Source organism: Xyrauchen texanus, chromosome 14 (assembly GCF_025860055.1).
Source record: "Xyrauchen texanus isolate HMW12.3.18 chromosome 14, RBS_HiC_50CHRs, whole genome shotgun sequence".
Lineage (NCBI taxonomy): Eukaryota > Metazoa > Chordata > Actinopteri > Cypriniformes > Catostomidae > Xyrauchen > Xyrauchen texanus.
In genome coordinates, this window is record NC_068289.1 from 32,831,174 (window position 1) to 32,853,162 (window position 21,989).

General features: G+C 39.3%; 1 protein-coding gene across 3 annotated transcripts in view; it reads right to left on the reverse strand.

Annotated features, from left to right (window-relative positions):
- The window catches only part of ncam2 (neural cell adhesion molecule 2), a 399,400-nt gene that overhangs the window by 2,378 nt on the left and 375,033 nt on the right, over positions 1–21,989 (reverse strand). Inside the window, exon 16 of one of the 3 annotated variants that reach the window (XM_052141957.1) lies at positions 2,599–2,803. In XM_052141957.1, coding sequence (XP_051997917.1) covers positions 2,599–2,803 — 205 coding nt within the window. Of the gene's footprint in view, positions 1–2,598; positions 2,807–17,775; positions 20,034–21,989 lie in introns of those variants that run through there. The other 2 variants (XM_052141956.1, XM_052141958.1) reach the window with 2 other exon arrangements.

The window sequence follows — 21,989 nt, forward strand, 5'->3', positions numbered from 1 at the left end:
ACAAACATTATTTAATGCTTGACAAGTCATTAATTAATGTGTATTCAGATACATCTATGGAAATAATGTGCTTGTTAAAGTTTGCTAATTTAACTAACATTACCTAATATTCTCTTAAGCATTATTCAATGTAAATTAAAATAATTACAAATGTCATTAAGCTTTATTTCATATATCTCTAGCACTTTTTAACATCTGCAAATGTTTGTTTTAATTTAGTTTTTTACAAATGCTATGTATAATGATTAACATTTATTAATTATAATTTGAATGCTTACATATGTAATCAAACTTTTTCATACATGATTTATAAATAACCTCATGCTTTTGTTTTACATTTACAGATGTTTTCAGAAATTATTAATATTTTTTACCACTTCATTCATGATTCATGTTTACAAATTATTTATCAATATCTAATTAGTAACCAATGTCTGTAAAAGCCGCACATTTACTGTTTGTTTGTTGATGTATGTAAGCATGTTTTACTATTTACACATTTTTACAAATCATGTAAATATTTGTTCATATTTTGCAGTACCCACTCTAAATTGGTAACTATTAATAACATTATACATGTTAATAAAGGTTTACTAATGATTATTTAGTACCTTTATGTGCATTGAACTTTGAGCTACTGTAACAAAGTTTGTGTAAGGGGTGGTTTGTTATGTTTAGTTGTATGCTTGATACGGACCTCACTAACACCACATAATAACAAGAACAAAAAAACGATTTATTGCCTTTATTTATCTACACTTTATTTCTAACTATCTGAATACACATTTAGTAATGATCTGTAAGGCATTTAATTATGTTTGTTAATGGTTTATTAATGAAAGATGGGTCAAGTACCGCCCCCCACATTTTTATCATTCAATATCCTGTTTGACTCAGAAATATGTCTTTTTATGTAAGTAAAATGGGTTGCCAATCACACTAGGTTTATAAATTGTGTTCTGAGAGTGTTTTTATTTCCCTCCTGAGAACACATTTTCTTTCCCTCCTGAGAGCGCAAAAGGCCCAGTGAAAACTCCAACGCATCTGACTGTGCATTTTCTCTAAGTCCCCTGAGTGGCTCTTCAACATACGGCCTCTGTTCCCTGAGATCATCATTATCTCTACTTTAAAGGATATTAAGATTCTTGGCTGGGGCTATTGGGAAGGTGTGGGGAGCATATCAGATACTGGCTATGCCATAGTCTGTGTGTTATAACATCAAAAGAATCTCATGAAGCCATACTGCTGGTTATTGGGGCTAAAGGCAATCTTGGCCACAAACTCTATGAACTCTGAGCCAAAGAAACGTGACAGGATTTGAAGTTTTGCTGCTGGGAAACACCCACACTGGTCATGACATCAGTCACCCAGCAAGCCAAGGTACAAAATATAAACAGGAACTAATTCAGGAACTTTCAAGTTACAAAAAAGGGACAAAATAAATAGAGCAATAGATAGCAAAACAAATAATAAACCTCAGATTGTGTCAGTCAAATTAGTATATAGAGTGCCTTAAACACTAATTTGACACACATACAAACACTCTGTAAATAAATAACTATCTTCTGTTGAACTGTTGAACTGTTACACCTGTGTCAATAACTGACAACAACTGATTTTGCACTTGTACTAGCCTCTTGCACAATATTCTTATTTTTTACTGTTCATTTTATTACTATGTTTACAGTTTTTGATACCAAAGAGACCATCTCTATGACCAGTAGCACCAGCACAAATATAACCAATCATTTATGGGTGCACAGAATCATTTTCACTTACATTTTTGGCAACTCTTGTACTGTAGTGTGCCTTGCCACTCTGCACATTCTTACAAGATACATTCACTGTTTACAGTGTGTATGATTTCAGAGTATGTTTCTGTAAGTTTTCCTTGTCCTGTCTGTAATTTGCATATAGCAAAAACTAAACTAACTAAATTATGTTAACTAAAATAAAAATAAAACATTATTGAAAAAAATGTAAACTAAAATAAAATACATTATCATGACTCGAAACTAATATATATATATATATATATATATATATATATATATATATATATATATATATTATAATATATGTATATATTATATATATATACACAGTATAATATAAATGTTAAACCTTTATAACCAACCTTCATTAAAGAGGAACATTTCAATAGATTGATTAAATAAATGTGACCCCATTAAAAAAAAATATATATAATATGAGTTGAATTAATTTTAGCAACCATAAAATACAAAAATGAAATAAACAACAATATATATAAAAAAATTAACATGTTGAACATGTTGAAAACAAATGAAAATGAAACTAGATTCAAAGGAAAAATTCAAAAATAAAATACTGTAGAATAAATACTAAATGTAAAAATTCTAAACCATAATAATCCTGCTTGACCTACATCTATGAATTAGTTTGTAACTTTCTGGCCAACTTGGGGACTTTGTGTTGTGGCAATTTTATGTTACTATTTCCTTATGACGAATCACATGTGCTGTGTCATTCCCCTTTTATAAATCACTCTGGATCAAAGTATCTGCCAAATGAATTTTTGCAAATGCAAATAACAATGCTAACTGAAGGGATACTCACAGGTAGGCCGCCTTGCCCTCCTCTAGCTCTTTGCTCTTGCCGCTTGTGGCGGTCTTTTTGCTGCAGAGCTTGCGGGTGATGCACATGAGCAGACCGCACTGGCGCAGAAAGAAGCAACTGACGTCCACTAGAACAAGCAGCAGCAGCAGGCCAGCTAAACCCAGCCCCACCACTGCACCCAGACCCAAGCCGCTGAACAGTGAATCTGCTGAGACAGGATGTACACATAACCATCACTGATGGGCCCTTGACACTGCATATGCTCATTTATATAGCCCTTTATTGAGGACCTGACTTAAAGGAATAGCTCACCCATAAATTATAATTATCTCATGATTTACTCTTATGCTGTCACAAACTTCCCTCTTCTATGGAACACTTTTTTTTTTGGCAAGATATATAAGGTGTTTTTGTTAATAATTTTTGTCAAGTCATTGGTGTCCAAAACTATTAAAAAAGAAGTTACATTTTGTAACTGCCTTTATGTAATTTTTGGACCCCAATGACTTGCATAGTATGGATAAAACATCATACAGTACTGTATATACTTCATATTTCCATCTATGTTTGTGTTCCACAGTAGAAAATTTGTCATACAAGTTTGAGATGGCATAAGGGTGAGTAAATGATGAGATAATTATAATTTTGAGTGAACTATCCCTTTAAACTGTTTTTGTTCAACAGGGTATATTGCAATTAGAATATAATGAAAATGGGGGATGACGTTAGCAGCACTGAACTTTAGTCTTATCTATTAGATTTGATTGAAAGGGCAAGCTGAAGGACATAATGAATATCATAATCAATATTTATATTTTTAGTATAATTCTTTTAGACTAAATATAAGGGATTCCAGTACAGAGTGAACACAGTAGCATGCCTTAAATGGATACTTAAATATAAGTCCTAATTTACTAATATCCACTCAGATTGGAAGCATACAATTAATTATAAACCTCACTTTTAAGTGAACCAATAAATACACATAAAACCACCTAAGGCTCTAATAATTGGGAAGTCTCTTTAAAGCAAAAGTTCTGTTCTTTGAGCTAGATCCCCTGAATAATTTAATTTAGTCTGTTTTGTTATTGCTGAAATCTTTGTTTGTCAGAACATTTGAAATGATCAAGAGTAAGAGGGTGACATTTAAAGAAAATCAATTCAAGTATTCGTGAAAGATGACTTGCCACTTTTTAACAATGCAGGTTTAGTTTGCATTAAGAATTTTAAGGTGATGCAACTTTGGTGACCTTGTTTCAACTTCCATGGCTGAGAATTTGTATGGGGAAATGAGGCTGTCTGGGAAGCCATTCAGAAAGAAACATCCATTTTGAAGGAACATTCTGGGCAATAGCGTTGCCCTAAACACATCAATCACACATGCTGTTGAGTGTGGCACAGCCATTAGCAAAGCATCCCAGAAAATGTGGTTCTATCTGGATGTGGTGAAAGGAGATCAGAGTGGGACAAAAAAAAAACATGTGTTAGATGGCAGGAAGGACAGGTATACTAAACAGAAGCAATTGAGCAATTCAGTACCTTTTAGATTTACAAATGCCGAGTCCACACTGAAAAGTTTAAGAGTGGCTGCTGCATTTAAAAGAGGGAGTGAATCCCCTAAATTATCATTTTTTTGTGTGTACTGACACACAAGACTACAGAAGTCAGTCTTGAACCTATCATGTTTGGCACAGTGATAACCATAGCATCATGTTGGCAACTCGTGGCAGTAAACAAGAAACATGGACAAAAATACCTACAACTGTTTTATATTTATTATTTTTGACCAAAGTAATATTAGCATCAGGAGATGCACTATCACCATGCAATATTTTAGTAAAACTGACAATAAAAAGGGTGCTGTGTTTTGTTTATATCCATCCATCGTAAACTTGCTGGAGAGAAAAGAGTTCAAAATGTAAAAATATAAATAAATACAATTAAAAAAAAATCACCACTTTGTGAATTTAACATTATTCCTGTTTTGCTCTACTTTATAAATACTAGAAAATTCATTTAAATGAAAATGTTTCTCCTCAGGTTTATACTGTTATCATAATACAAAATAATATATACCAAAGATGTCTTTATAATATCACTTAAAATTTTCCTTCAGTATATACTGGTCTTTACACAAGAAAATATATATATGCCTTTACACAAGGGATCATCATATTTGGTGGTCCTCGACATCAAAAAGTTTGAAAAATACTGCCCTAAACCCCTCTTAAACAAAGCAAACAGACTTAAGTTGGGATGTTAAGTTCACACTAAGGACTTAGTAACTAATAGCTAGTAACTAAGTGTTTAATTTGATTGCACCACCTGTTCTTCAGGCAACATTTAGGTAGTAGGTCATAAGCTCTCTACACAGTAATGCGTAGTCACATAATATGCTGTTTACCTGTATTGATATAAAAAGTAGCCTTCAAATTTGAACAGAAGTGTTCCAATAAGAAGTCATTTTTTACATAAAGTTCTCTTTACTAAATGCAAACGAGTGTAAATATCTACATTATGTCTAAAGGATTGGAGTATATCACAAAAAATATGAGCTCACTGATGTAATTAAATCAGTCTGCTTTTTAATTCAAACAGTTACTCCTGGTCTTATGTTTCCATAAATATTTAGTTTATACGTAGGCTACGTTTAATTGTGTAATGCTCAAATATTTAGCATTGCATAAATAGTGAATAAATATCCATTAACGTAACAACTACGTTAAGTTGTAACTTAGATAAAGCTGGTGGAACCGGCCCCATCTCAGACGAACTGCCAGTGACCAAAACAGATCAATTTAGAAATAACTAGTTGTTTAGATCGGATTCATACAAACTAAACAGATTTATTTGTTACATGCAGCTATCCCTACTACTACCAATTTGATACTAAGCACTCAGAGAAATGACAACTGTATTTAGCACCAGTATGCACGTAACCAACGTGAATTATAACAATATTTATAAATAATCATAGTCACATTCACCTCAACAAAACTTCAGAACTTTGGTTGTTGTTCAATGCTAATGGATATATTAAACTTTTTATGATGGTGCTATGCAACACTACATAATGATACATGCTCAAAGACCTCAAATTTAGCGTCCCGCTGGATGTTTTCATCATTACAGCGGAAACTACTTAAAATGCTAGATCATTTTGGGGAATGCAGATAAGTGTAAGACATCATTAGAAACTATTAAGGGTCTACTAATTTGTGTACATTCACAATAACAACAAAATCTTGTGCTTTGGAAAAATAAAGAAAATAAATAGGGTGTGCTTTCAGCAGTCTCTGTGTGACCGAGCATGTTTCTGAAACACATCACAAAAATTAACTGAAACTCTGCGAATACATATCACACAAACATGAAACATATGTCTAAAGAAAGCTTAAAATATCTATTTTAAATATAACAATTAAAATTTAAAACAAATATTCTCCTGCAATGTAATCTGTATGAAACAAAGCGATGTACAGTTTCTCCTGGCTCAGCTAATTATCCCTAATGTGATCACCCCCACGGGCAGAGGGCGCTATTCATACACTGATGTGCTGAGGCGATTAATTGAAATGGTAAACGCCCCTGACTGTGCCTTAAAAACATCAAGTTCATTCACTTTTCTGCTCATTTGAAAGATAGCACTATACACAAGTGAGGAAACTCCTGGATAGTGATGAAGAGTTAACATTTTCCTCAGAAGGAGAGCGGGACTCCGATGAACATTTGCATTTTGAAGAGTGACTTGATCCAGCCGAGGATACAATTTCGGATGATTAAGTCATTTAGTTTTATGTACATATTAGTTGACATGCTATTTTATATAAACATGTACATATTTTACTAGTGGGACTGTTTCCTGAGTATTGAAATTTTAAATATGTCCTAATAGGCAAGTTTTAGTTACATTTAAATGCTGTTTCGGCTAAAGCAGGTATTTAAATTGTATGCTGTATGATATAAATATGATATGTAATATGATGAAAAAAATTATATGAATGTTTAGATTATATTTTATCTAGTGTTTATGATGCCTCATTATCATCAACAAAGTTTGTGCTTGCAAATATACGTTCAGGTGTAAATTAGTAAAATGCACTTTAAATATGCCCATATTAGAAAATCACCATCTTATAATGATTTCTGAAGGATCATTTGACACTGAAGACTGCAGTAATGATGCTGAAAATTCAGCTTTGATCACAAATTGCATTTTGAAATATATTCAAATAGAAAACTGTTCTTTTAAATTGTAAAACGAATTCACAATATAGCTGTTTTTACTGTATTTTGGATCAAATAAATGCTGTCTTGGTGAGCAGAAGAGACTTCTTTTAAATGGTAGTGTAGGTCTAAAATGAAGTAAAGTCTTTATGTAAAGAAAATGTATAGTCAGATTACTTCTTTTAACTTAAATCTTGATTTTGATCATTAAGTCTCCTCACATTCATTCACTTTCTGTCACATTCCTCATTGATAGGCCCAGGGGAGGGGTCTTGTCTCCTCAGGTGTGAATTACATCAATATTCGCGATAATTCATGCCTCCTCGCATATGACTTTTCTAACACTAAAAGTGTCTTACAAAAGTTAAATGACTAAATTGTTTTGTATGAATGAGTGATCAGGATGGTTTTCACAACATTTTGTAGCAAAAACTCTAGGCTACAAGATCCAGTTCTCAAAAGTCTTCTGCACAAATGTTGAGTATGTGTTATATGGCCTTATTTCAATGACTTAAAAACCACGCATAAATGTTATTTTCTCAAAATTACAAACATGTACATACATGTTGCTCACATATTATTGTAGCCCAGTTTGTGCTGAATACAATGTTATCAGACTTTAGCCATTAATATGTTTTTAAGCAACTGAAAAAAGCACAAATGTCAAGGCATGTCAAAACTTCTCCAGGGCCCAAAACACCCTCAGAGGGTTAACAATCACTGAGATTATTGTGATGCTGTGAGAGATTAATGCAATGTTATCAATAGGGCTGGGCAATACAATTATCTAGATGTTAATCTGAAAAAAGAGATGTGCTCGATCCAACTTTTGAGTATATTTAGCCTATGTTATACATCTAGAACAGGGGTGTTCAAAACAACGATCGAGTCTTTTCAGTTTTGGGTGAATTATTCCTTTTTAAGCATGATGAATCCCCTGTACCAAACAACTCTTCCCATTACTGCTCTACCTCCTCTATTGTGCAGGACATGATGTGTCAAGTGATCCTGCTTATTTAGCATATTTTTTGCATTTCTTGCATTGTTTGAACTTGTTTTATGCACAACAATAACACTCATTAGCACATCGGCATTAAGGGAAATTTAGACTCTACACATAAACTGATTTTAATGTAATTGTTTCATACATTACGATTTAAAATGGAGATCTTTTCATTCTGTTATCATGTCTCCCATTTATTTTTTGAAATCAGATTCATGAAGTTTATCATAGATAAGTGAAGTATTTTAAAAGTTGGCATACAGTGATCATTATAATGGGGCATAGGTTTTGCAACTCAGTACTCAATACTAACTTCTCATGAGTACTTAAACATAAATGAGCTACTCTTTTACTCTTACTTGAGTAGTTTTTAGGACAGCTACTTTTATTCTACTCACACTACATTTTTTTGGGAAGTATCAGTACTTCTACTTGAGTATGATTTTTCAGGACTCTTTCCACCCCTGGACACATGGAACACAAAGCCACCTCCACTGTGACTTAGCCAATTTATCTGTTTTCGCCAATCTGCTCTTCCTGGGAACTGTGTCTTGGGCTCCTATAACTGACTTGTTGATGATTTATAATGTCATTAGAAGCTCAATTTAGCATATTGTTCATGTCACTTATCCTGAATTTCACAAATGTGCGTGATCCATCCGCATCGGAGTTCAACACACTCAATTAATTAGGTCTGAGCAGTGATTGAGATTCTGCAATAAGAAGCAATGATTTAAGTTCAATTGATTGTGTCTGGACTGCACCCACACTCTGTGGGTTGGTCTGGGGGTGGGCTCCCAGCAGGTGATTGACAGGGTAATGAAGCTTATAATCATGTGTAGGGCTTAATGGCTGTGTCATGCTGATACATGACAAAGTAGGGCTTAAACAGATTCAAGGTCTTCTACTATGGAAACACCTTTGTATGAAAAATGTATACAATGAAGCACAGGCAACAGAAAGACCATGTTAATGCACTCTCTTCAAAGTTGAATTATATCCCACAGCCTAAGTTGTGATGATTCATTCACACACATATCTTTGCACTATGAACGCCATTAAATTCTGAAAACTGGGAAGGTTTTGGACAGGAAGATGACTAAACATGGAATTCAGTCAAATCATACTATGAATCTGTTCTGAGCAAGCTTCATATTATAATAAATACTGTGGAAATAACACCCTTAAATCAGGTATAGCTCGGCAATCGGTTTTGCCTTAAGTCAAATGCATTTGATGTGCTATGAAACTGCCTGGAACTGCCTCTCTGTCACACTAGTCATTAGCCTCCTAGTTAAGATTTAGTTTTTGGCAAATGTTTTTTTTTTTTTTTTTTACCAAAGTGTTTTATAGAAGCTACTAAATGGCCAAAGTAACCACCTAGGCGTGTTTCCCAATATTTTATTTAATTTTTTGTGTTATCCCCATCAGTAACATTATCATTAATATTATAAAGGTCACTTAAACAAAAAATAATCAATAGGTTACTGAGTGTGAAAAACAGACTCACCAAGCAGCTCATAATCTATGAGTTTTGTCCACACAAATTCATAAAACTTGCACACATTCCATTTTTTCTCTTTTCTTTAAAATTAATCGAAAGCAGTCCTGAGATTAATCACAATTAGTTTAATAATTTCATTTGAATAATCATTTTAATTTATTAATAGATGTATTGGTAGCTTTATAAGTAGTTTTAATCAATTGAAACCCCTAGTATTTTTAAACCAGAATTCTTGTTTTTATAGATCTAACAAAGCAAAAGCTAATTCTGCTTAGGTACCCCCTGGGGTATGCGTACCTCTGGTTGGGAAGAACTTGCTTACCCCACGTCAGCATTCACTTTCATAGCTTTCCCAGTTATATTATGTAGATACATTGAGCTGACAGGTGACCGTTTGCTCCTTTGTTCTTATTAACCCATAAAACCCACAGAACACTCTATCTCTAGCCTCAATTATTTTCTTCTGGGTTCTTGAGGTAATTTAAAGCATTAGCAATTATGAGTAAAGGTCCTAGGTTTGAGATTCCACCTCCCTTCAACCTACGCTGGCCCAGCAACCCCTGAACTACCTACGCAAAAGAAACAATTGAAGCATGACTTCATAATGATGGTTTTAAAAACTCTGACAATCATTAAGATGGTATGCCCGACAAGCAGAAGGGACCCTCTGGCCGTTAGACGATTAATAGACCGATTGCCAACAGGATAGCCATTATCAGTGGCAAAGATGTCTTTGCGCTGCATGGGGTTGGACTGATGGGTCAGAACGAATGAAATGGGTGTAAAGTGGCACCAATTTAACGCCACATTTCCATACAAGTTGAAGATTAGACTACAATTATTTCCATGCATGTTGAAGAATTTCTTCTAACACCTGTTATGTATCCAGAAAAATTGACATATTCAGTTACCATTTCATTTTATGATTTTTTCTATGCGATAATGAACATACGTATGAATATTTGTAATCTTTCAAATTTTCACATTGAAGTTGAGGATCTAAACTCATTTTTAGCTAAATTCTTTGTGTCATGCATATGAACATCCCTTACCTTTGTCAGTTATGCACAAACATGGCTCATTCAATCAGATTTCAGAGTCAGAACTATCTGTTCTATCCAACTTTTTCCTAGGGGTCTTACTGGGGAAACGAATGTGGGTTGGACGTTTGCCGAAATATGTTCTAAAACATTCCCTAGCCCTGACTGCAGTCATTTTTGACCCTGTTTACTGCTCTTCCTCAGTGTGTCTATCTGATTTGAACATGCAGGATGACAAGATGACAAGAACACACATTTGAAGCTGAACTAACAAAGGTTCTCCACGAAAACTACTGATAATTTAGCTTGAAATGTTGTGTTTTTGCTTAGATTAAATCTCAACTTCATCTGGGATCTGCATCTTTTTTTGCAGTTTATTATCATTCAGTAACACTGATACAGTGATTGATGTATGTCCATATGAAATCATACACGCTCTTCTCAAAATCCCAACACCACAACAAAAGAATGAATGGACGTACGCCGCAACAACAGCTGTGTTTACTTGAAAACGGAAGTAACGCCCATATTTCTCACTAAGCATCACGTGACATAGGAAAAAGGTGGATAACTGTCAATAAACAAAACAGCAGAATCAATTTGAAGGTAAATCATTCATACAACAAATATCACAGCTCTTTTGGAAAATCATTTAGAATGTTTTTCATATAACTTTGAAATCAAATTTAGCCAAAATAGACCAGAGAAGCATGTCAAATTTATAATTTATACTCTGCATCTTCAGAATGCATACGATGACTGTATACAGTACAGAAGATCACCATCAGTGCAATGTTGCTGTATTTTCTTTACCAGCTCTAAAGGAACATTGTTGCTTGTATTCTGTAAATACAATATCTGTTACCTTCTGATTTATTACTTCTTACACCTGACTTCAGAATTAACAGCTACTCTGGAAATCTGGGTAGATTTAGCTTATTTTCCTTGCTGAAAAAGAAAAAGAAAAGCTTATTTATGAACTGTGTGATCAGCTGTAATGGACAGCAGTAAAACAACAGGTCCATTTTCATTTGCTGGAATCTTTTCCAGCAGGATTCATCAACAAAGAGCCATTCTAATCTTATAAGAAGCCATGTCACATTAGAAAATAAAGGCCTAATTGTAATGAAGCCTCAGGCAAGTTGGGATCCATCTGCGGTATTTATTGAAAGCAGCAAACAAGTCGTACAGGCAGGGTCAAAGGCAGGCAAACAGAGAATGTAGCAGGCAGGCAGAAGAATAAAAAGAGCAGGCAGAGATCAGGGCAGGCAACAAACAATCGTAGAACTTGGGCAGGCGAGAGATGAAGAAGGCAGGCAGCAAACTAACAGGGTCTAAACAACAGGCAGGATCGGTACACAGAAAGACTAGAATATAAACAGGATGTAAACTTGCTTGGTAGAGTCGCCGGAGCAAACAAGACTTCGCAATGAATGAATGAACAGCGTGGCTATAAATAGAGCGTGGGAAACAGGGAACAGCTGTAGTGTAATCAGACCTAGGTATGCGGGTTTATGGGAAATGTAGTTCTAGCGATCAATACTCCGGCGAATCAGATCTCCGATGACTGGAGGGAGAGGCGCTCTCTGAGTTCATGACAGAGCCCCCCCCCCTGTGAGCGGCTCCGGACGCGAGGATGTGGCCTGCGTCGAGGTCTTCCCCGAGGTCTAGGGGCTGGTCGTTCCGGATGGGTCTGGTGGAACTCTGTGATGAGGTTGGGGTCCAGGATGTCATTCGCGCCGACCCAGGATCTTTCTTCCGGGCCATACCCCTCCCAATCCACCAGGTATTGGAGCTGACCTCGGTGACGCCTGGAGTCGAGCAAGGTGCGTACCAGGAAGGCCTCCTCACCGCCCACAATCATGGGGAGGGGCCCGGGAGGCACCCCCTCCTCAGTCCTCGGAGCATCAGCCGGTTTGAGCAGGGAAACATGGAAAGTAGGAGAAATACGGTAATTAGCAGGGAGTTGTAAACGGAAAGAAACTGGGTTAATTTGTCTCAGAATTTTGAAGGGACCCACATACCTAGGACTGAGTTTTTTGCATGGTAGGTGCATGCGGATGTCTCTGGTTGAGAGCCAAACCCATTGGCCAGGGACGTAACTGGGGCCGGGAAGACGGTGACGGTTGGCCTGCTCTCTTGAGTGATTAACCGCCCGTTGTAGGTGGACGTGGGCCTGGTCCCATACTGCCTCGCTGCGCTGTAACCAGTCGTTGACGGCGGGAACTTTGGAGGGTTCGCTGGACCACGGGAAGAGAGGGGGTTGGAAACCCAGAATACACTGAAAGGGTGTCAGGTTGGTCGAGGGTTTGAGAAGGGAGTTCTGGGCATACTCGGCCCAAGGAAGGTAGCGGCTCCAGTCCGCCTGATTGTGATGACAGTATGTTCGTAGGAATCTTGTGATCTCCTGATTCAAGCGTTCAGTCTGACCGTTGGACTGCGGATGATACCCTGAAGTGAGGCTGACGTTGACATTCAGGCGGTGGAAGAAAGCTTTCCATACCCGGGACGTGAATTGTGGGCCCCGGTCGGAGACGATGTCCTCGGGAAGTCCGTAGTATCGGAAGACATACTGGAACAAGTGTTCTGCGGTCTCTAGGGCAGTGGGTAGTTTGGGCAGCGGGATAAGACGGCAGGCCTTGGAGAAACGGTCAACAACGGTGAGGATGGTGGTATGGCATTGAGAGTTGGGGAGGTCAGTGATAAAGTCCACTGCGATGTGCGACCAGGGACGACGAGGTATAGGTAGGGGTTGAAGCAGGCCGGCTGGCGGCTGTTTGGGGGTTTTGGCGACGTTGCAGGCTTGGCATTTGTTAATAAAGTCGGCCGCGTCCTCCGACAGCGTCGGCCACCAGAAGCGGTTACGCAGCAGGCGGATGGTGCATGTGATGCCGGGGTGACCGGAGTGCGGAGACTCATGTACCCAGCGCATGGTCCTCTCCCGCAGACTGGGAGGTACGAAGGTCCGAGCAGGTGGGCATTCGGGCGGTGGCGGAGCGGAGGCATGGGCCTGAGTAATGTCTGCCATGAGGTCCCACTGGATGGGGGCTAGAATCAACTCGGAAGGGACTATGGGCTTGAAGCAGCAGCCTTGGGGTATGGCTTCGTGCTGCCGGGAAAGAGAATCGGCCTTGATATTCTTGGACCCGGGGAGGTAAGGGATAGTAAAGTTGAAACGAGTAAAGAAGAGAGCCCATCTGCCCTTCCTGGGGTTGAGTCTCTTGGCAGAGCGAAGATATTCGAGATTGTGGTGGTCCGTGAATACTTGAAACTGATGTCGGGCCCCCTCCAGCCAATGTCGCCACTCCTCCAGCGTGGCTTTCATAGCCAGGAGTTCCCGGTTGCCGACGTCATAATTTTGCTCGGCTGAAGAAAGTTTGCGGGAGTAGAAGGCGCAGGGAAACAGCTTAGGAGGGTTGCCTTGGTGTTGGGAGAGGATCGCTCCAATGCCAGTGTTCGAGGCGTCCACCTCCACGATGAACGGTAAGTCGGGGTCTGGGTGGTGCAGAATGGGTGCCGAGGTGAAGCGTTCTTTCAGCTGAGCGAAGGCCCGGGGGGAGTCGGGGGTCCAGTGGAGCTTGTGTTGATTCCCCTTTATCAGGTTGGTGAAGGGTGAAGCGACGGTGCTGAAGTTTCTAATGAATCTTCGGTAAAAGTTGGAAAATCCCAGAAAGCGCTGGAGTTCCTTCACAGTGGAGGGTTGAGGCCAGTTTAGGACAGCTTGGACCTTATGATCGTCCATAGCCACCCCTTCGGGGCTGATGATGTACCCCAGGAAGGTAACAGACCTCAAGTGGAACTCACATTTCTTGACCTTGGCATACAATTGGTGTTGGATAAGACGTTTTAGGACAGCTCTCACCTGGACGATGTGCTCCTCGAGGGAATCAGAGTAGATTAAGATGTCATCGATGTAGACAATAAGGCACCTGTTGAGCATGTCCCTGAAGACGTCGTTCACGTAGGATTGAAACACTGAGGGGCTGTTGGATGACCCGATATTCATAATGGCCGCTGGTGGTAGAGAAGGCGGTCTTCCACTCATCCCCCTCCCGGATGCGGATCAAATTGTAGGCACTTCGGAAGTCCAGCTTAGTATAGATCTTGGCCGACCTCAGTTGTTCCAGGGCAGAGGGAACCAGGGGCAGTGGGTAGCGGAATTTGACTGTGACGTCGTTCAGGCCACGATAGTCGATACAGGGGCGTAACGAGCCGTCTTTCTTGCCCACGAAGAAGAAGCCGGCTGCGGCTGGAGAGGTGGAGTGTCTGATGAACCCCTTGGCCAGTTCTTCCTCGATGTAGGACTTCATGGCGAGGGATTCGGGTTCTGAGAGGGGATAAACTCTTCCACGGGGCGGTGAGGCTCCGGGGAGGAGCTCGATGGCGCAATCGCTGGAGCGGTGTGGTGGAAGTTGTGACGCCTTGGCCTTGCTGAAGGCCTCACTGAGGTCGGCGTATGCCGGAGGAATCGTGGAAGCACTGTCGGAGTTACTGATGACGTGGGCAGCCCCCACGGGGGTAGGTTGAATGGAGCGTAGGCATCTCGTAGAGCAAGTGGGGCCCCACTGAGTGAGCTGATTATCTCGCCAGGAAATTCGTGGGTCGTGTAGTCGGAGCCAGGGAAAGCCGAGAATCACAGGGTTGCGGGGAGATTGGATGACGTAAAAGCAAATAGTTTCAGTGTGAAGTACCCCCACCTGCAGGAGGAGGTCACGGGTGGTGTAGCACACTCTGCCGGATCCCAGGGGACGACCATCTAGCGCCGCCACTGTCAAAGGAGGATTACATGCCATCAGGGGAATTTGATACTGTACACAGAACGACTCATCGATAAAATTCCCCGCTGCCCCCGAGTCAATCAAAGCTTGGGTGTTAGTACTGGTTATCCGGGAGGTGATTTTAATGGGTACCTCGAGACAGGTTCCTGGCAAAGTAGAGGAAACGAGCAGACTCACCCCAGGATGTGAAGCTTGTGAGGGACGCGTCGGGCAGTTGACGCGCTGATGTCCAGCTTGGCCGCAATAGAGACAGAGGCGGTTGGCGTAACGGCGTTCCCTTTCCTCGGGGGTGATGTGCAACCGATCGACCTGCATGGGTTCGGAAGTGCTGACGGACTGAGGCAGCGGCGAGAGGGGTGTCGTCCACCGGGCTGGGCGTCTGGAACGGATTAGGTTGTCAATGCGGATGGCCATGGTTATGAACTGTTCAAGAGAGATACCTTCGTCACGACAGGCCAGCTCGGACTGGAGTTCTGTAACAAGGCCCTGCCGGAAGAGGAGTTTGTGCGTGGATTCGAGCCAGCCAGTTTGAGCTGCGAGGGTTTGAAAGGAGAGTGCGTAATCCGCCGCTGTCCGTGTGCCTTAGCGGAGAGCCAGAAGTTGTTCGCCAGCGTTCTTGCCGCCCTCAGGGTGATCAAAGACATCAATCAGACTTTGTCGGAAGGATTCGAAAGTAAATTGAGCAAATCCGTGGTTAGTCCACAATGCGGTTGCCCAGTCGAGTGCTCTGCCAATGAGGACGGAGTTCATGAACAGAATTTTGCTTTCGTCTGTGGGGTAAAGTGCTGGCTGCTGAGAGAGGAACAAGGAGCATTGCATGACGAACCCCTTGCATTTCGACAGAGAGCCGTCAAACTTCTCGTGTAGCGCGAGCCGCGGGCTCGCGGAGGTTACTACGAGCTGGCTTGAGTTATAGCGGGTGCCGGGCTGATGAAGTACCTGCATGGAGCGCATCATCTCTTCAACGGCTGCCGTAAGCCGAACGAGTTGTTGTTGTTGCGCTGACAGCTGATTAGCTTGGGCTGTGAGTTCCTCCGTCATGCACGAAATCACCGCTGGATCATGGTGAGGCGAAGTCTTCTGTAATGAAGCCTCAGGGAAGTTGGGATCCATCTGCGGTATTTATTGAAAGCAGCAAACAAGTCGTACAGGCAGGGTCAAAGGCAGGCAAACAGAAAATGTAGCAGGCAGGCAGAAGAATAACAAGAGCAGGCAGAGATCAGGGCAGGCAGCAAACAATCATAGAACTTGGGCAGGCGAGAGATGAAGAAGGCAGGCAGCAAACTAACAGGGTCTAAACAACAGGCAGGATCGGTACACAGAAAGACTAGAATATAAACAGGATGTAAACTTGCTTGGTAGAGTCGCCGGAGCAAACAAGACTTCGCAATGAATGAATGAACAGCGTGGCTATAAATAGAGCGTGGGAAACAGGGAACAGCTGTAGTGTAATCAGACCTAGGTATGCGGGTTTATGGGAAATGTAGTTCTAGCGATCAATACTCCGGAGAATCAGATCTCCGATGACTGGAGGGAGAGGCGCACTCTGAGTTCGTGACACTAATGGTCTAGCTTTCTTTTAACAAGAACAATATTGAGGTTTTTGACATGCTCATAAATGAAATGCAATATTCTATTAAGGTGTAATGAGAGAATGGAGGGGGCAGCAAATAGAGATTATTACGATTAATCGTCTCCATCGACAAGATTGTAATACATATTTTAATGGAGTGACTGTTTGAACTAGGTTTAAGTAGTACCTGCCACACATGGCGTAGTGTGTTTAGACTGAGTGGATGTGCTTTTTCCATGCGGACGACCCAGGTTCAATTCCCCATTTTGTCCCACTTTTCCTCATCCTGTTTTTCTGTCTCCACACTTGATATTTACATTAATACTACATATAATAATAAATAAAATTAATGTAAAACATTATGTATTTTAAATGTAAATTGTAAAATGTAAATGTATTGTGTTACTAAGTAATATGGCGTTAATATAGTAATAATGTTACATTTTGTGGTAAATATGACTTTTCTACAAAATACAGATCCATATTATACTATACAATACATAGATACAATGGTTATTGTAATAAAACCATGGTAATTTTTTTGTAAGGGAAGGTTATGGTTAGGTTTAGGGGTTGGGGTTGTCTGTGGGATTCTAAATAAACATAATAAACATTCTAAAGTGATGTCCCTGTACTGTATATATGTTAGTTTTTTTTTGAATTAGCAGTGCAAATAGTATCTAACACTATTTGCATTTAGTGCAAATAGCCTCTGCATATTTTTTAGATAGAATTTTGATAATAGGGGTAGTATGAAGTCAAAAATTGGCGATTGTTTTAATAAGGTCAGGTATGTAATGAGGATATTAAAACCTCTCATAAGTCTTTGCAAATATTCCTATAAAAATATACAATTTAAAACTCAAAAGTGTAAAGCAGTATGAGATCATAAAAGTTTGTGATTCTGTGCAGTTAATTATTAAAATGTTTCTCTTTTAAATAACTTAAAAACATCACACTAAAGGGATGTGTGTTATACATCTGCATCCTTTGCTGCAAGCTTAAAACCTTTTTCTCTGGAAGGAAAAACAAATAATGAAAAGTGCTTTAATTGGTATTTTGTGTGAATAACAGTTGACAGGGATGTGCTTAATGAAATTTCCAAGCATAAGAAGAAGTAAGACTAATATATCGTTAATATGTCGTTCTATATACTTTTATACACTATATTTAAAGTTCAGATTACTCAGTAAACTTTAAAACTATAATTAGTAGTATACAATACCTTAATATTATTGAAATACAGCATTGAAATTTAAATCTGTTTGTAAAATCATGCACTACCATACACTGCAGAATTGCTTTCCGCTATCTTTAATGTTGGTCACACCCAGTCCAACGGCACAACTTGGCAACTTGGGTAAAGTTTTCCACAGGTTGATATGACTTTGCTTGGTCATTTACAGTATGTGTGTAAATAGGTGTGACTGATTAGGGAAACATCCAAAATGTGCAGTGTTGGGGCGCCTCCAGGAGCAGGTTGAGGAAAAATCAGACTACATAATTTAAAATGTATCTTCATGAAATTTGCATTGTCAGATTTTAATACTGTAGCATTCTGTAAAACACAGAAGTGTGTCCATGCTCACTACCTTACAGGTTAAAATACAATTCAGGAGATTTTAGTCCTGTACAATGACACATATTACAAATGACTGTTAGCTTAATTCACTGTATTCATAAACAACACCTCCTTCTTGGCAGCAACATTCAACAAAAATCTACACAAACATTCTTCTTTACAAACTGTGGATGGATACAGTTTTCTCTCATCAATACTGCAAATACAATAAAGTGAAGAGTCCTATGCCAGAGGTGGACCCAATGAATGAAAATTAATGTGCATTATATTTTCATTCCGTGGGAGGGAGAAACCATGTTTTATTTTTCTCACATAACAAGCAACAGGAAGTACAGAATTACCATTTGATTTATGATACCAGTGTTTAAAAGTCACATCAATTTGAAATCCTACTTGACTCTATTTAATGAGTGCTGTGTCGTATATCTCTTTGTGCACGTATAAGCAACATCATTAAAAGCATTCTCTCAAGCGATGCCTGACATTTCCCATAGTCATAATAGACCAAAACAAAAGAGCCTGTGGATACACAGAAGACAGAAAATCCCATCACAATGGTGGTTTACTGTGTCTTTGTACACACCAGCAAAAGGAGCTCGTTAAGCATAAAATTGTGGGTCTACTAATGCATGTTCTTAGGCAAAAGTGCATTAGACCCACTTTATATTAGGTGTCTTTAATACTACTATGTACTTAAGCATTTGATGCAGTATGCTTATTATTTACACACTGTATGCATTGTTGCAATGTACTGTACTTAAATTTAAAGTACCTGCATTTAATTACATCTGTATTTACTGTTAAACTGTTACCCTTACCCCTGAACCTAACCCTACCCTAATCTGTACCCTAAAACCTAACTCTAATCTAAATCCTTACCCCACCCCAAAACCTACCCATACCTCAACATCAGAAGCAGCAAATGTGAATCTTGTGAGAATTTTGCAGAACAACATGTAGTTACACAATACGTTCACTGTGTTGTATGTATTTTAATGTTAGTGCATATTAGTTAAAGACACCTTATATAAAGTGGGAGAAATGCATCTTTAGAGTGCGTGAAGAAAAGTGACTGTCCAGGTGAGGTTGTGTGGAAAGCCCTTATGTGGAGATGGTTTGGACATGTATTATGATAATTTCCAACTGCAAACACACTCTTCCTAATTTAGAATACCAAAGATTCATTAACATTGGAATGAGGGTAAGAACAAATGTATGTGTGTTTGAACCTGTTGTATATCTGGCTAAAATTGGCTGAAATTTCTGTGCACATACGTAAGAACGCTTGAAAGCAGTTATTAGTGAAAAGAGACCCCTTTTTTCTTTTAAAAAATGTGCAAAATCTTTTGGACAAAAAAGCAGGCTAGTTTTTGCATGGAGGAGAGCTGGATATGATGTCACATAGTGAAACAGGAGAGATCAGCTCAGAAGCACAGGGGCTCGGTTACTGTCACATGGATTTCAGGAACACCGTCAGAGTGGGACAATGAACTGGTATGTCAAAGAGCTGCACCCACTGCATGAAGCCCACTGGTGGGGAAAACAGGAACAGGGGGAAGTTCCTGGCTCAGTCTTTTGGGCTCATTCCAGGCAAAGTGAAGATGGAATAATGTCAACACAGACACAAGCACAGCAACAGTGACAGAGCAGCTCCGAAGACAGTCCCTGTATGGATGGGCTGCACGGTACGATGTCCACATCCAGTTGGAGGGGGCTCGCAACACTGATCTGCAATGAGATGGAAGGGGAGGGAGTGGGAGGGAAGAGGGAATGACATACAGTAGGTGTGCAGAGCCAGCAAAGGGTGCAGGATTAGGGCAGTAATGATTACATTCACGGAAGGTCACACAATGTCAGTTTATTCACAATGAAAAAGCAGTGACGAAATGAAAAAGATAAGCGAAGGAGTGAAAATTAGATAAACAAATAGTTTTGGTGAAGTTCAAAAAAGAAACGGGTGAATGTGAGAGTACAGTTGATGCATTTGATAATGAAACAATTATAAGGAGTGAGCAAGCCGTCCAAACAAGTATCCACGTAAAGTAGGTTTGTTGTGATTGAAAAGATCAGAGGGCATTTACAGGCGCACAGATACAGAAGTTTAGTGGCAGTCCATTGCAAAACAAAAAGCCCAGCGATTTGCGTTGTGGCCCAGAATGTGTTGCATAATTCATTAGGTGGGAATTGGAGAGCAGGATTGTTTAGAGTGAAACAACAGAGATGAAGCACAATAGAATTACAAATAAGAGCGTGGGCCAGTGGGGATGGAAGTGTGCAGGTGGAGAGGGGGAGAAAAGGATGAAATGATGAGAAAGAGGTGGGAGAGAATATACAAATGACACCTGATTAACAGTGTAAATCCAAGCTGCCGAGGAGCAGCACGGTCACGTTACACACAAACAGATACTGAATATACACACAGACACTCACATTCAGATAAATATGTTTGCATACACTGGCACAGCTTCTTTTAATACATCACATACAGCTTAATTGGGCATGTCCGGAAAGAATTTAAATATCATCTATCAATATCAAATCTTTTGTCAGCACAGCCCTTTTGGCCTACAAATGGGTTACTTTTTGATTACGAATGGAAAGCAGACCCCCCCCCCACACACAAAAAAACTAAAACAATAAAACAAAATATTTTTTGGTCAATAACAGTGGTGAATAAAGTTTTTTAAAGCTTCTTCGCAGCACTTTAGGTTCAGTGAAGAACCATTTTCACTGAAAGAACCAACATTTACATCATTTGGTTGAACGACTTCTAATTTTTAATTAGTCTAGCCCAGTGCATGTAGTGCATATAGGTTGCCATGGAAACGTATAAAATTAGGAGAGGAAAACTATTGATTATTTTGATAATCAATTAATCTAACGATTATTAGAAAGATTAGACTATTCTGCAACTATTGCAACGATTAATCATCGGCTCTTAACCGATTATTCAGCATGTGCCGTGACTTAAAATGTATTAATAAATGAGCTTACTAACAATAAAGAGGACAAAATCATCTTTAAAAAATACCTCTAAATGACATTCACTGAATTAAAGGGGAAAAAAAAAAAAACTTTTTATTAAGTTGAATTCAGTAAAGAAATTCACTGAAAAAATACAACTGTTATGAAGTGTTTTTGTCCTGTTTTCCATTTAAAATAGTCTACATATCCTATAAACAAGATACATTTACTCGAGAAGCAACATATAAGATATTTAGACTTGCTTTAAGAGAATGTATCTTATATTTAAGTTCCCCTTCTGTCACTCACTCAACGTTGTGTCGATGTAGTGACACTAGGGGTCGCTCTTGAGAGCCCCGAACACCTCCCATTATTTGAGAAAAGGCCAATAAGAATTGGCGAGTGGAATGCCCACTCCATTTAGATTATTTCTTCTAAGCCGAGCGGTTGTACTATCAGCGAGCCGAATACCACTGCTGTTCCGTTCACCTCTTAAGAAGCGTAGTTGGATATACGGTGCATTTCCATCGGCTTTCTCTCCTTCTGCATGACGAGTGCAGATTTCGCCCCTGGATGCTTAGACAGCGCTAAAAGTGTGTATATTCCTGCTAAAGAGAATATTTTCTCTATTAAAGCACACACATTGACGTTGAATGTATTATTAAAAGACACGTCTTTATAAAGATGCCTTTCCATCTTTGTGTGATTCTTGGATGAAGG